The sequence below is a fragment of the Hyperoodon ampullatus genome, assembly GCF_949752795.1.
Source record: "Hyperoodon ampullatus genome assembly, chromosome: 2".
In the NCBI taxonomy this organism is placed as follows: Eukaryota; Metazoa; Chordata; class Mammalia; order Artiodactyla; family Ziphiidae; genus Hyperoodon; species Hyperoodon ampullatus.
The window spans coordinates 82,315,670-82,332,650 of NC_136915.1; the positions used below are offsets into that span (position 1 = coordinate 82,315,670).

Sequence of the window (16,981 nt, forward strand, 5' to 3'; positions counted from 1 at the left end):
CCTCAATCGGCATAAGCCATATTTTAGAAATTGAAGTCATAAAGACATTGTTTTGGTCAGTAATACAATTATGGTTCATGCAGAATTCTCTGTCTTACTGGGACCCATTTTCTCTAAATTTAGTTACTTAATAAAGAACTTTTATAACTTATTTCTAGGCTCTGTTTTAGGACTATTTTGGCTCTTAAGAACTGTGTGTATGTGCCGATATTTTTAACAGAGGAAAGGGATTAGAATAATATTTATTATTAGAATGATAATAATTATTATTATTAACAGAGGAAATAAGACTTCTGATTGACTTCATATAGCCAATTATGATGAATGGTCTGCTGTTACGCCAGACTTTCACATTTCTTACACATTTACATATATTCCTATTAAATATCAATTTCTGTGTTTTATAGTCACAAGCAATGAGTAGCACATCTGATCTGCTGGACAAAATTTTAAAAGCAATTGAAGAAAACATTACCACTGAGAATAGTTGCTCTCTTCTTACGGCTCTGGACACGTTACTGAACTCTGACAGTACAAAGGAAATGGTATTTGATGTAATAAAATTCATTAAAATGATAGAATATTTAAACTGTTTTAAGATTTTTAAATATATACACAAATGATAGAATATTTAAACTGTTTTAAGATTTTTAAATATATACACGTTTTAAATGTTGCATGGTTCATTGAAACTAAGTGTTTGATACCTGGGGGTTGGTTACAGTCTCTACTTCTGTGTATATTTGGAATTTTTCATAATACAAAATTTTAAAAATTTGATTTACCTCCAAATAGACTTATTATAAATTAAATTTAGAAGTTGCTGAAGTCTACTGGTTGGCTAATTCTAAATATTATTGGTACTAGCATATAGTTTAGATTCGTCCAGTCACTACAGTTAAATTTCCTAGTATAAAACTTAAAGAATTTTAAAGAATGTTTTACAGTTTTAATCATCAGTGTCTTTTAATTTTATAATATATTCTTAATTTTTGTCTTAAGAAAAAAATCATTTAAAATTGGATTGACTGAGAAAAAGCAAAATTAAAATCTTATTTTTAAATACAATTAATCAATGGTAATTAATCAGCTAATTGCAAATTATTGACATTTTTTATTTGTTCAACAAGAATGACAAAAAATTTCATCATATTTATTATTACTGCATAGAGTATTTGACCTTCTAATGTCATAGCTGATTTGAAAAGACTGTGGAAGGTATTTACATAAAGGCCATTGGTGGTTTAAAACAGTGTTTGGTTAAAAGGATAATGCTGAAAGGATAAGGTTCATGTTCACTATAAAATTCTGTTCTTAAAGAGCAAGGCTTCATAAATAACTTGTACCCGGCGATCTTAAAAATCTAAGTGATGACATCATTGATCTAGCTTAGGAGTAAGTAGATTCGGAAGGGAATAATGTCTGGTTGCTATGACAATGTGGCTCTGACCAGCTGCTGATTTGTTGCTTGAACACAGGGTTTTACGTGCAAGATCCAGGCTCTGCGTGATAAGCTGTGGATCTTCCTGGTTCAGTCTTTCTATGCTGTTCGTCACACAGAAAGCTGGAAGCTGATGAGCGCAGATGATCAACAGAAAATCCAAGCAGGTATATTAGCCTTGAGATTTTTTTATTTTTATATTTGTGACAGATATTTTAAAGGGATTCTAATAAGTGATAGGATTAACGTTTGTTTGCTTCTGTTCAATAATAGCTTGCTAATTGAAACTGGTGCTGGTATGTTCAGGCAGTTTTAATCATGCTTTTTTTCTGTCCTTAGAAAATGAAACTCATTTCCTTATATATACATATATAATTCTACTTTATCTTAGCAACTTTATATTCTAGCCAAATTTGCTTAAAAGCATTCTTTTAGAGAGATTTAGAAGTATAGGAAAATGTAACCCATATAGAACAGATTACCAAACATACTTTCTCTCCCTTTTAAAATATATTTTTCCATAAAGCTTTCCCATCGTTTGCATAAGATACCCTTTCTTGTGGTTTTGCCTAGATTAGGTGGCTTTATTCCATGATCGATTGGTTCAGTGATAACGATGTGTGCTATTGCGGAGTGTCCCTCAGGAGCCGCACAGTGCTCTTTGACATTTAATAGGTACCATTTGAAGTATTAGCATTAAACAAAAGATTTATACTGCTCAGAATGTGTGTTTGTTTCAAAAATGTTAAAATAAAAAATTGAGGGTGTGGAACTAAAAATGGCTTCATGACTATTTTTGGGTTAAAGCAGGTACCTTAGGAAAAATATGGACAGATTCAGTAAGTATACTTTTAAAAACATTTTAAATTAAGAGACTGTATTTTATGAAGCAAATATTTCTGTCCTATAAAACATGGAGACCATATGTGATATAATATATTCTTGATAGTACATGGATATGTTAAATTCTTTAATGATTTAATCAAAATATGATTTGCTCTGTCTTGCATTAAGAGCATAACACGATGGTGTAGCCAGATGTGATCTCAAGAGCACTTTTCAAAGAAATTCCAACAAAATAATAAAACAACAAAATCCATGAAACAAAAGTCATGAGAAGGTCTTTAGAAATTGGATTTTTTTTCCTTGTGACTATTTCTGTACTGATTTTTAGATGACAGTTCATCTGTACTATACAGTGTAAAAAACTAAGATCAGCATTCCATGAGTAGGTGTCATTCAGCTCTCTTCTGATTGGGAGTAAACTTTGCTTTTCTTCATTTTTAGAGGATTTCATAGTTAAGTTGGGTCCCGAACAATGTTCTGTATCTTAATTCTTCAAAGTGCTAATTTAAAATACATGTAAATACATACATATATATACACATATCTAAAACAAAATATTATTGGTAATCCAACTAATTGTCAAAAAGAACTTTTCAATCTATTACATTCTATCAGTGTAAAAATAATTTTTAAAATCTTAAATATGTTGAATTATAATGAGTCCTGACATGCATAATTATTGCATTGGGAAATCCCAGATAAAGGAGTAATTCTAGGTTGTCTTTGTTATAACATTTCTTACGTTCTAGTTTGAGTTACTGATCTTTGGGAGAAATCTTGTATTAATTTCCACCTGTATGTTTTTGTGCAGTCATTTGCTAACCACAAACCAATCCTTGTAATGCTATTTCTAGGATCCTGCTTTGTCTTATAACATAGTTCCTATAGAATAGAAATAGTAGAAGGTGCATGGTAGGGTTACAGATAATTTGATGTATTTTTCATCAGCTGTTTTAATAAAAATAAAATAAATTTTGGAAAATATATGTATGTATTTCTTCAAAATATATTTTAAAGCTACATAACCTTCAAAGGGAACAAATACATTAGCTAAACTATATTTATGGCTCTCATACCATTATTCCTATATATTTCCCTGACGTTATTTAAATTCTTATTTGAAGAACATAAACTGAGTTCCCCAATAATTCCCATATAAACCTAATCTATAGAATGAATTTTTTATGTAATTCTAAAAAGAATGATATAGGTTTAAGGATTGTCTCTTGTTTTATTTTCAACAAAACCTTATCTTTTTTCTCTTTACTCCTTCCTCAGGACATACCTGCAAAATCAGAAAATTTTTAACAGAGTATTTTAATATTTTTTAGGATAGAAATTTTCTCACATTGAATAGTTTATAAAATATTACATCTCAAAATATCTCAATATTTCATTTCAAAAAATCTGTAATTTTTTGAAACTTGGAAAACTAGCTAAAAAGAAGTTATCTCTAAAATTTCAAGCTTGAGAAAATTCTAGGTTTTTGAAAATGTATAAATCTTCTCTGTGAGACTGTACATTTCTCATTTATTAATTTTAATAGCATAAAATCCATAGGGACAAGAAAATAAGATTCAAAATGAAGTTCTTTAAGAAAAATGCTAAAATAGGGAATTATTTATGTGTACTAGATTGGTTTCAACTTTTTAAAAGTTATTTCCATCAAAATGTAACCTTTTTCTGCTAATATACTATTTTCCCTCTACTTCTATGGTAATAATAGTGCTTCCTGTAAAATTAAATTGCTTTTTTTTTCCTACAGCTGCATTTGACAAAGGTGATGACCGAAGACTTGGCAAAAAGCCTATATTCAGCAGCTCTCAGGTAAACTTTTACAATTTTACAGGCCCAGATGAAACAAGATACCATGTAATTTAAATTTTATCATTTTATATTTCAGAATAATTTTTTAAAATCTATTCTTTCATTAACTAAAGCTGTTTCTGGATGGAAATAATTTTGAGTCTCATTTTTAATCAGGTGAACATTTTTTAAATTTTTAAATAATATGCACTTTTTATATCCAGCTGGTATGGGAAGTGAAATATTGTCTACCATTTTTATTTCCTTGAAAACCTTTTTGGCAACTAGCATGTTGGAACTATTCCAGATCAGAAATTGTCTAGAATTCCAGATCTAGTTCCATGTCTGTTTTTCTAATTAACCTACTTTTTACTAAAGAAGATTTTAGTTGTCCCAGTTTTCTCTATACTAAGATTTTAATCCACATAATATATTTTTGGTGTGAAAAAGGCAGTTAATACCAAGAGTACAGTTGTGTTCACTTTAAAAGTTACTTGGTGTACTTATATGAGTTAACTAAAAATAGTCAAACTCTTAAAAACTAAATAGAGTGGTGGCTGCCAGGGGCTGGGGAGATAAGGAAAAGGGGAATAATTGTTCAATGGGGATAGAGTTTCAGTTTTGCAAGATGAGACGTTCTAGATACCTGTTGCACAACAAGGCGCATATAGTCAACCTGACTGTACTGCCCACTTAAAAATGGTTAAGATGGTAAATTTTATGTTATTTGTTTTTTAGCGTGCATACACACACACACAACACACACGTTAGTTGGTATATTCATTATAACAAATACATTTTTCTTCCCCTAAAATGTTATTAATGATGGTTAGACTTCCAATCTAGCTAACTTACAAATGGTCACTTAATAATATATTTGAAGCATAAAATTACACTAACCTAGACACTCATTACAATGATATGGAGACATACACTGAGAGTTCCAGTTTGGAATGCAAAGAATATATTGCCCTTGCAAGAGTGGAATTGGGAATCTTCCTTATCAGCCAGTAGATAGGAACTCACACAACTTCAAGCCACAACCAAGAGCTCTGATGGCTTGAGGCAGAGGTCAAGCTCTAAATGTCTTGGGTGAGAAACTGTGAGATGCTGGAGCTTTTTGCTAGTAAACCTCCTAGGACTATTTCTCTAAGTGTGTTCCATAATATACTAGCTCCATCATATGTTATACCTAAGAACATCTAGCATCAACTAAGGTTGAGAATTGCTACACACCATAGCTCCTCTTAGACACTAACAATGCACACCAGCACCTAAAAGCTCTGAGAAACACTACAGTAAAGAACACTTTTGAATTTTGTTTTCCCCAAGATTTCCTCAAATTTTATAACCATGGAATACCACTAGACTCCCTCTTGACCCCTTTTAAGCATGTTGTACAGTTCCACAGAACATATGTTAGGAAATGGCACCTTAGAACATTTTTTCTATGTACTATGTTCCCTTTCACTCTATGTGTTTTTGTGTGTGTATGTGTGTGTGTGTTTTAAGGCCAACAGGATTTAGCCTACCTGCCTTTCTTTCCCCTGTTCTATCTACTAACTGCTATCAACCAGGCTTTTCCTCCTTGCTTGCCTTACAGCAAAACAGAACAAAATCTCATTTCCCTTCCTCAGTTCCTGACTTTCAGGTTGTCCAAGGGTTTATACTGTTAACCACAATGGGAAGGAAACAGGCTAATATGTTTTCCTCAGAAAGGCAGCATTGTACTGAAATTGGTGCTGGACATAAAATCATAAGATTTCAGATCTTGACTTTATTATCTTTGGCATCTGTGAGTATTAGTTTGCTTATCTGTAGAATGGAGTAATAAAACCTAGCCGGGATTATTGTGAAAATTAAGTGAGATAATTTATGTGCAATTGTCTAGTATGTAGTAAGTCCTCAATAAGTGTGGTATGAATAAGTGTGTCTTCCAAAATGAGATGAGATCTTTTGGAGGTGGGAGAAAGTTGATGAGATAAAATAGAAACGTTTAAGAACAGTGCTGGTACCAAAATGCTTAAGATTAAAATTATACAATGTCTGCGATTTGCTTCAAAATAAAATGGTGGTAGTTATATATGAAACAGAATTGGCCAAGAGGTGTTAGTTGTTAAAACTGGGTAGTAGGTATGTGGAGATTCATGATACTGTTCTGTCTTCTTTGATTATGTTTAAATTTTTCTATAATAAAAAGTAAAACAAAATAATACCAACAAAAAGGAATAGTACTAGACCTGAAAGTGTGTCTAAGAGGAACGCTTTATTTTTTTATTTTATTTTTTATTTTTGTCTGAGTTGGATCTTTGTTGCTGCGCACAGGCTTTCTCTAGTTGCGGTGAGCAGGGGCTACTGTTTGTTGTGGTGTGCGGGCTTCTCATTGCGTTGGCTTCTCTTGTTGCAGAGCATGGGCTCTAGGTGCACACGCTTCAGTAGTTGCAACACATGGACTCAGTAGCTGTGGCTAGTGGGCTCTAGGGCTCACGGGCTTCAGTAGTTGTGGCTTATGGGCTCTAGAGCACAGGCTCAGTAGCTGTGGTGCACGGGCTTAGTTGCTCCACGCCATGTGGGATCTTACCGGACCAGGGATCAAACCCGTGTCCCCTACATTAGCAGGCAGATTCTTAACCACTGTGCCACCAGGGAAGTCCCAAGAGGAGGGCTTTAGAGTGTTACTCTTTTTTCTTTATCTTTGTCAATAGCATGTGGTGACCGTTCCCAACTGGTCAGTTGTATATAAGAAACATACATAAACTTTTTAGTTGTAAGTCATAGATTGCCTAAAAATGCATATACGTTGAATCCTCACCATGGTATACTATGTTAATGTGAAATTTCTAGAGGGGTAGAGCACCCCATATACTACATAGATCTCACCCGTAGCATGATGCTTTAAAGTAGATAGATTCAAGGATAGAGTGAATTAAGAAGGATTAGTTTTAAGGGTGGAAAGAGGTCTAACATCAGAGTCTTCCTGGTTTTAGGTATTAAAAATAGAGAAATTTTTTTTTTTTTTTTTTTTTTGCAGTATGTGGGCCTCTCACTGTTGTGGCCTCTCCCGTTGCGGAGCACAGGCTCCGGACGTGCAGGCTCAGCGGCCATGGCTCACGGGCCCAGCTGCTCTGTGGCATGTGGGATCTTCCCGGACCAGGGCACAAACCCGTATCCCCTGCATCGGCAGGCGGACTCTCAACCACTGCGCCACCAGGGAAGCCCAAGAAATGTTATTTTTTTGAGCTAAGATTTGATCTAGCCTATTTGGACCTAGCCTATTTGAACTTCATAAGCATTACAGAGAATCCTAGTACACAGCACTGAATGGGATCAGTCTCCACCCCTAGACATGAATAATCTGAGGCCCAGAGATATTAGTAATGATTTCTTAAATATCCTATATTCGGGCCTCCCTGGTGGCGCAGTGGTTGAGAGTCCGCCTGCTGATGCAGGGGATACGGGTTCGTGCCCCGGTCTGGGAGGATCCCATATGCCGCGGAGCGGCTGGGCCCGTGAGCCATGGCCGCTGAGCCTGCGCATCCAGAGCCTGTGCTCCGCAACGGGAGAGGCCACAACAGTGAGAGGCCTGCGTACCGCAAAAAAAAAAAAAAAAAAAATATCCTATATTCTATTCTTCAGTTAAAAGCAAAGCTAGAACAAGAATCTAATGATTCCTTTATTATTATACCTTGCTTTTTGCTAAACTTAACTAGGTTATTATTTATTATTTATGTATATACATATGTATGTGTGAATATAGACACACATATTTATGTTATTTTTATCTTAGACAAATTTTAAATGTAATTAGAAGCTTTCATATTTAGAAATAACTAGACCTTGAACTGTATATCAATATGTGCTCAGGTTTGATAGCCATCATCACATGTTCTTGAGTACCCTGTATGTGATGGGCATGGTGCTAAGGGATACAAAGATGAAGACAACACAGGCTCTGCCTCATACCTCTACAGTCTCATACAGCTTCCAAAAGGGAGGGAGTATTTACATAACAAATGGCAATATATTCTTAAAATTTTATTCTGTAATTCCTACCAGTTTTTAAAATTTTGTTATTCCCTTCCATACAACGTTGTTCTAAGAAAAATGATAAAGTAGGTGCATTGTCTTTAGTGCCCTTCTACTTTCCCCTTTTTATCTATTTCACCTGTTTTTAGGACCCCTTTTCCTTTCTCCAGATAACCAATAGTGTATTACTATGTTGTGGTTTTGTTTTTTTTTTTCTCAAAAACTAAACTTTTCAGGGACTTCCCTGGTGGTCCAGTGGTTAAGACTCCGTGTAGGGGGCATGTATGTAGGGGGCATGGGGTCAATCCCTGGTCAGGGAATAAGATCTCACGTGCCACACTGCACAGCCAAAAAAAGAAAAAAAGAAAACTTTTCAGGTGTAATGTGTTCTTTCCCAGGGGCTCGCCCCCACCCCCAGCCCTTGCCTCCAGAGGATTAAATATTTAGTGATAAAATTTCTGGAATTTGGGATAGGATTGAAGAGAGACTTTTTGGTGAAAATCATTAACATACAGATTATTACCTGCTTAAAGCAGTAAATCCTGAGCTCAAGTCCTAGTTCAATCCCTTATCAGCATGTGGCCTTGGGTAAATTACATACCTGCTTTAATCCCCAGTTTCTTGTTGAAGAAATGGAGATAACAACAGGAGCTATCTCATAGAATTGTTGTGAGGATTAAGTGAGATGATACATGAAAAGCATTTTAGCACAGAACCTGGGAGTGGGCCCTCGAAAAATGTAGGATATTGCTATCATTCACCCAAGGCGTTCTGACACCATTAAGTATTCATCTCTACCATAACTTCATAAAGTTGAATAGTATGCCTTTTAAAGTAGAATTTCCTGTTAATTTTGTATGTTTTATTTCAGATTTGATTAAGGTAATGTGATCAAAGACACATTCAAATGATCCCAGATCATTCAACTTTTAAGTGGCCCTAAATCATAATCTGAATTTTGCTGCTTTTTCCTCTTTGAAAAACTAGCTATTGAAACATAAAGTATTATGTGTCCAAGACTTCAGTCAAGTTACAGAGTATTTTTTTCTTCTTTGTAGCAAAGGAGACAAGTTTCTGACCCTGATGCTATAAAAAACAAATCTTGGAGAGAAAGTAACAAGAAAGAGTATTGGAGTTATCCCTCTACTAATCAAAAGATGAAATCTGATGGATTAGGAGCATCTGGACATTCATCAAGTACTAATAGAAATTCTATAAATAAAACTTTGAAGCATGATAATTTAAAGGAAAAGGATGGTACAAAAACCGCATCCAAGAGTACAAAAGAATTAAAAACTGTGGGAAAAAATGTTTCTGGAAAGCCCAAACCTATAATAAAGCCCAAAACAGAAAACGGTGATAATGCAAAGTCAGGAAACATGTCACCTAGACAAGTTGCGGAAAGATCAGCAACAGCAGCAGCAAATGGACAGAAAAATTCAGTAAATGGAAAAAGAGTGAGAAATCAGGAAGGTCAAATTACAGGTGCCAGACCCAAGGTACTCACTGGGAACTTAAACGTGCATGCCAAAGCAAAGCCTTCGAAGAAAGTGACAGGCAAAGATTCTCCATGCCTCGGGATTTCAGGGCCCTCCAGCAGATCTACAAATTCAAGTATGGAATTACTGACTTCCACTGACTGTCTGGATGAACCAAAAGAAAATGGGTCAATAAAAGAGAAGCCTTCTGGTCATAAACTTTCCCTTTGTGACTCTCCAGGACAGACTGTGAAAAACAGTGTAGAAAGTATCAAAACTTCCACTGTAGGTGGGTTTTAACACTCTAATTTTTAATAGCTCTTGAGGAGCTTTTTAGGAACAGTTAAAGTTCCTAGAAAAAAATGAACCTATGTTTGGACTTTTATTTAGTTTCAAATGCAAAAAGATTTTAGTAACATATATTCATGCAAACTGAGAGAAAACAGTTTTTCTCACCGTAACATTTAATTTTGTATATAGTGTATGACCAGTGAATTTATACATACTTATTACATATTTATTCCTCAATCTCATGGCTCACTCTTCTTAATTTATAGCAGTAAAATCTCGACCTGTTTCAAAAGTTACCAATGGAACTTCCAATAAAAAAAGCATTCATAAACAAGAAACTAATATAAATAACAGGTAAGCATTCATTGTTTTACCTAGACATTAGCTTTCTCTGGAAGTTAATTATATAATAACTTCTAGCTAAATATTGTTAAAATATCTTTCCTTTGTTAGAAAATTTAGTATATTTACATAATGATATTTTAAAACTTTTCTTATTTATTATGCAAAATGATGATTGATACAAAATGATAGAAGAATAATTTATACTTGTGGCACCTTATTATGCATTGCTTTACCATAGTTGATATACAGTTTTATAAACTTAAACACTTAAGAACCTATGGTTTTTTCTATTTTCAGAAAAGAGATATATTTTTTATTTCTTTGAGAAAAAGTATTTTTCATTTTTTTTGTTTTTTTTTTAATTGAAGTATAGTTGCTTTACAGTGTTGTGAAAAATATATTTCATGTATGGGTCTTTTAAAAAATTAGGTTTTGGAATCTCAGTGTAATACTGAACGCAAATAATTTTCCTTAGTGTGCTAAAGAAGGTCACCAGCAAAGGATACAGTGATCCAGTACCACAGGCAATTTTAAAGAAAAGAGGAAATGGCAATGGATGCGCTACAGCTCAGCAGAGAACAAAGAATGCCACAGTTAATCTTGCTAAAACTCAAGGTAAAGTTGAAATACTCTCAGGTATTGCTTCCTTGTTTAAATTGAATAAGCAGAACTCTGATTCTGGAACTTTAGCAGCAAATAAGTAAAGTATAACGTGGTTTCACTCATTTTACATTCATTTCATATTTTAGAGATGAGATTTTATTCTTCCACTTTTCAGACAAGTATTTTGGTATTTTGGGTGTGAGTTTAATTTTTATTTTCTTTTGTGAAAAAAATAATTAAGGGAGTCACTAGGTTATCTGCATTTCTGGTCCTTCTGTATATTATACCTGTGCTTCTTCAAAGTTTCATTGATAATTATAAGAATTCCATCTGCAAAACCAACACTAAAGAGCTCTTTAAAAAGTAATGGTACAATCTAGAAAGCTGTAATACATAGGGAGGAAGAATTTTCCCTCTGGACTCTGTGCTATGCCTGTTGTTTTTCCATATTCTAAGAAAGAGAAGAATACTGATCAGATTGCATAATTTGCTAATATAATAACTGATTTTAAAAATTAATTTGCTTTATGCATTAAGCATTCACATATGTAAGAGCAGTTTGTAAAATACTAAAACCAATTTTGAGGTAGGTAATGAATTAATACTGAAAGTAAATTTAAAAGTAAGCCAGAGAAAAGTTATTCATGTTCTAGTGACAGCTAAAAATTAAACATTTTAAAAGATTTGATAATTCTGTTTGACAGGTTTAAATGCTCAAAATATCATCTCTAGGACTTCAACCATTATAAACAAATGAATTCCCAAAATTAATCCTCTTTCTTTCCAGTTACCAGCTTTAGTTTCAACTGCAGATCTAAGTTGTTAACCCTAATGAGCTACAATAATAGTGATCTGGTTATGAGAAATAAATTAGCTTTGTTACTGTTTGAGGAAAAAAAATTGCAACAATTTCAACATTTCTATTTTGTGTTTTAGCTTGATTCTGCTTTTCAGCTATGTGGAACAGTCTGTTTTTCCCCCTAGAACTTCAAAGGGAAGAAAGACCCTTACTGCTCTTTTGGCATAAGAAAATCAGATTTTTCTACCCCCATATATTTATGCAAATCCAATTCTGGCATAAGGATCAATGCTGTTTACTTGAGGAGGAGAGATCATATTTTAATAATTTTACTTAAGATGCTGGAATACTTCCTCTATATTTGTAATAAATTTGTTTTATTTTATCACATCACTAACGCCTAATTTGTAATTGTCCATTTGATCATTATGTTGCCATTTCATTGTTATCTATTTTATTTCTTCTAAAGGGATTTAAAAACAAATATTGAATTTCACTCACAAACTGGAAGGTATATTTTTGAATTTTCTTTACTTAGGATCCCAAGGAGAGTCACCAGATTCAGTAAAATCTTCAGTGTCTTCAAGGCAGTCTGATGAAAATGTGACAAAATTGGACCATGGTGTAACTACAGATAAACAAACACCTAAGAGAAAAATTGTCAAGCAAGGACAAACAACATTGCCTAAGATTAGTGCAAAAATAGTAGCAATGCCTAAAAACCTAAATCAATCTAAAAAAGGTGAAACTTTGAATAATAAAGATTCAAAACAGAAAACACTTCCTGGACAGGTTATATTGAAGACTCAGCCTTCTTCTCTGAGACCTTTAAAAAGTGAACCATCTGTTGTCCAAAAAAGTGTGCTTTGTGATGTATGTGATAATAACAACAAAGGCAATGTTTCTGAACAGAAGCCTCATGAACCTCTAATTAATCTCATAGCCAAAATCAGTGATACAGAAGCATTTCAGTCACCATGCATACTTGACCCACAAAAGCCATTAAACAATCAAGAAAAAGAAAAGTTGGTGTTAGAATGTCAAAATATTTCAAATCTGGATAAACTAATAAAACATGAACTGGAATCAAAACAGATTTGTTCAGATAAAAGTGAAACAAATTTTTCTGGTCACAAAAAAACAGATCAACGCAACACAGCTAAAATACATTGTCATTCTGATGAGAGTGATAATGTAGATCCAAAATTTTATAGCACCACTGCTCTAAAATCCATGATTTCAAATCCAAATGAAAACTCTTTGAACTCTAATCCAGTTTGTGACCTAGACTCAACAAATGTAGAGCAAGTCCATTCAGTGTCAGATAGGGAGAAGCAAGCAGGAAGAAAAGATACAAACAAAAAATTAAACATTAAATGTGTGAAAGATGTTTTACCTTGTGTTCCTGAACAGACAAATGGTACCTTAAATTCTGGTCAAGATGACAGAAAATCTAGAATTCATGTAGAAGAACAGACAATTACCAATCAGCTTTCTGATGACTCTGCCATGAATGGAGACAAACATGGTACAGTAGACTCAAATACTTCCTCCAAGTGTTTTTTGGAACAAATACCAGGGAAAAATTCTCCTAAAGATATGGAAAAAACAGAAACTCCAGAGAGCCATGAAACTCCAGAAGCTCCATTCATGAGTCACTGGAATTTGAGTACCAGTGTTCTGCATCAGAGAGAGAGTCCTGAATCTGACAGTGGCAGTGCTACAACATCCTCTGATGACATAAAGCCTAGATCTGAAGACTATGATGCTGGAGGGTCTCAGGATGATGATGGGTCAAATGACAGGGGTATTTCTAAATGTGGCACTATGCTGTGCCATGATTTTCTTGGAAGAAGTAGCAGTGACACCAGTACTCCTGAAGAATTAAAAATATATGATAGTAACTTAAGAATTGAAGTGAAAATGAAAAAACAAAGTAGTAATGATCTTTTCCAAGTTAATTCGACAAGTGATGATGAGATTCCTAGGAAAAGGCCAGAAATTTGGTCTCGATCTACAAGAGCCCACTCTAGGGAAAAAGAAAATATTCCACGAGGCAGTATCCAGTTTGCTCAGGAAGTAGATCAGGTTTCTTCCTCAGCAGATGAAACAGAAGATGAAAGGTCTGAAGCTGAAAATGTTGCAGAAAATTTCTCTACATCTAACCGAGCTCTTCAGCAGTTTCAGGGAATAATTAATTTAGCTTTTGAAGATGCAACTGAAAATGAAAGTCACGAGTTTCGTGCAACCAAAAATTTTAAAAGGTCAGTTTTACTTTCGGTAGATGAATGTGAAGAACTAGGATCTGATGAAGGGGAAGTCCATGCTCCCTTTCAGCCTTCTGTAGATTCTCCTTCACCTTCTGATGTTTTTGATGGCCTTTCTCATGAACATCACGGGAGGGTCTGCTACTCCAGATACTCACAAGGAAGTAAAGGTAGTATTTTAGAATGTAGACAAGAGAAAGGCAATAGTGTATATCAAAACAAAAGCTCTCCCTTGGGTCTTAGTAGCATTGACTCTTCAAGAAAAGATAAACAGAGTGCTTCAGCCACAGAAAAAAAGAGCACAACAGATGTCCTGTCCAGAGGAGGCAGACAGCTTCCTCCAGAAGATAAAAAAGTAAACAGTGGAAGCAATGTGGTTAATGACTTTCAGCCACACAGCAAACTTTCAGATAGTGATATAAAATCTCAAGAAAGACCATGTCATTTGGAACTTCATCAAAGAGACCCCAATTCTGACATACCAAAGAACAGCTCTACAAAATCTCTGGACTCTTATTGGAGTCAAGTTCTGCCTCCAGAAGGTCAAGTGAAAGAGAGCCATTCTGCAGCTACCGAGAAAGCTAATATTGCTTTATCTGCAGGTAATGTACAGATATAGAAATGCTAAATCCATAAGAAAATGAGTTTATAGAATTTTAAAGTTGTAGGTAGCCCTGAATGTTACATTTTAGTTAGATAGAATAATTACTTAAGCAACAGATTCAAATTTTAAATGAAAACTGAAATTTCTTAATAGAATGAATATAGCTAGTTACTCTTTATTGTTCACTTAAAATCTTAGTGAAAAATTAATATCTAGTAAAAATTTTGGTGGTTTATTAGAGCTAACCTACTAAGAGATTTTACATGAAAGAATAAAGAGAAAAACTTAGTTTGCTATTATTTAGTTATTTATGTCTAATTTAACATAGGAATTATTGACTATTAGAAATTTTATTATACATTGGATATGATTTATGAACTATGCTAATATATATCTAAGAGGGCTGTGCAATAAGTATAGTAATATGTAACTAAAAGCATTGAACTATTTTAACTAGATTAATTATTAAAATTTATACGGGCCTCCCTGGTGGCGCAGTGGTTGAGAGTCCGCCTGCCGATGCAGGGGATACGGGTTCGTGCCCCGGTCTGGGAGGATCCCATATGCCGCGGAGCGGCTGGGCCCGTGAGCCATGGCTGCTGAGCCTGCGCATCCGGAGCCTGTGCTCCGCAACGGGAGAGGCCACAACAGTGAGAGGCCCGCGTACCACAAAAAAAAAAAAAAAAATTTATATACATTTTACAGAGATTAAGACTTTCAGGATCACTATAATTCTATTCTAAAATTTTCAAGTAAAAAGATAAATTTCCTAAAAGAGATTATATTTAGAAGCAATGATAATATGTGAACAAATCCCAGGCTTATTTCATATGTATAGATGGTTTCCTGTCTAATTGTTTTGTGTGTTTGTCTTCCTTATTATAGTAATTTGAACCATGACCCACATTTAAAATATGCAATAGTGGCTGACTGAGTAGCTACTGTATACCAGAACTAAGAAAAATACTTACCAGTAGTCCCTGTTCAGCAAAATCACAAGAATAGGGAACTCTTTAAAGTTGTACTTTTTTTTGTCCTTGCTTGCATCCTCCTTTGCATGTACAATATATAAGTCTTTAGATAAAATGTATTTATTCTCCCTTTGAAACTGACTTTACCTTAAAAGTCACCATCAAATAACGGCCTCTTATTTTCTCTTTAAGTTTCTATTGTAGTGAATTAGATACATGTGCGCGTTCTGTTTATGTTTAAATAATTTTTGTTTTCTGTATCACAAGTTTTCAAATTAAACTGGAGAATTATTGTTAGTTGCCTATGTTGACTTTGCTGCTAAACATTACCTTTGAGGGTTTTTTTTCAAACATAGAAAAAGAAATGCCTCAGAAATCTTGTCAATTTTGTATAAATGTTATTTTTCCCATTCTCTGTTTTTTTTTGGACAATAACTGTTATATTGTGTTAATATTGTTCTACAGAACTCTGAGGGGTACCAACATGTGCAGTTTTTACATTGTGTAGTATTATGAATTATTTCAGGAGACATAGATGATTGTGACACAGTGACACAAATCTACATGTATGACCATCGGCCTTCAAAAACCCTCTCTCCAATATATGAGATGGATGTAACAGAAGCATTTGAGCAGAAAATGGAATCAGAAACACATGTTACAGACATGGATTTTGAAGATGAGCAACACTTTGCAAAACAAGATTGGACGCTATTAAAGCAACTGCTCTCTGAAGAGGATTCAAACTTAAATATTACAAATTCTATTCCTGAAGACTTAAATTTAGCACAGTATCTAATCAATCAGACACTACTTTTAGCACGAGACAGCTCAAAACCTCAGGGTAAAGCACATGTTGACACTTTAAACAGATGGAGTGAACTAACATCTCCATTCGATGATTCCTCAGCAAGCATCACCATGGCTAGTTTTTCCTCTGAGGATTGTTCACCCCAAGGGGAATGGACAATTCTGGAACTAGAAACTCAGCATTAAGAGTATTAACACTGTGGGGCTTTCCTGGTGGCACGGTGGTTGAGAGTCCGCCTGCCGATGCAGGGGACACGGGTTTGTGCCCTGGTCCGGGAAGATCTCACATGCCGCGGAGCGGCCGGGCCCGTGAGCCATGGCCGCTGAGCCTGCGCGTCCGGAGCCTGTGCTCCGCAATGGGAGAGGCTGCAACAGTGAGAGGCCTGTGTACCGCAAAAAAAAAAAAAAAGAGTATTAACACTTTGGAAAATGTTAAACTATGCCACCCCTTTATTTTTTTGATGCTTATATTATATCCAAATGATAATTGCATTAGCCTATTAGACTATCCTTAATATTGAGGAAGTCTTTCCAATTTACTGAAGTAAACATAGTTTGTTTATTAATACGATATCACATGTAGAAAAAAGTGTTTTTCTAAAAATCTTGAGCATGTTTTCTATAATTATTAGAGAAATTAGAAGACTTGTAAGGAAACCCTTGCTTTAGTTTTCCTTTCCTAACTGATCATTCA

At 34.5% G+C, this 16,981-nt stretch overlaps 1 protein-coding gene across 2 annotated transcripts in view; it reads left to right on the forward strand.

The window, feature by feature from the left end:
• The window catches only part of BTBD8 (BTB domain containing 8), a gene marked incomplete at its 5' end in the record, with an annotated part of 89,830 nt that extends 73,180 nt beyond the window's left edge, over positions 1 to 16,650 (forward strand). For both annotated transcript variants that reach the window (XM_079696426.1, XM_079696425.1), the window contains 8 exons: positions 408 to 545; positions 1,479 to 1,608; positions 4,053 to 4,114; positions 9,178 to 9,886; positions 10,155 to 10,242; positions 10,709 to 10,848; positions 12,174 to 14,504; positions 16,004 to 16,650. In XM_079696426.1, coding sequence (XP_079552552.1) covers positions 408 to 545; positions 1,479 to 1,608; positions 4,053 to 4,114; positions 9,178 to 9,886; positions 10,155 to 10,242; positions 10,709 to 10,848; positions 12,174 to 14,504; positions 16,004 to 16,473 — 4,068 coding nt within the window. In that variant the 3' untranslated portion in view covers positions 16,474 to 16,650. The remainder of the gene's footprint in view (positions 1 to 407; positions 546 to 1,478; positions 1,609 to 4,052; positions 4,115 to 9,177; positions 9,887 to 10,154; positions 10,243 to 10,708; positions 10,849 to 12,173; positions 14,505 to 16,003) is intronic.
• Between the last annotated feature and the right edge of the window lie 331 nt (positions 16,651 to 16,981).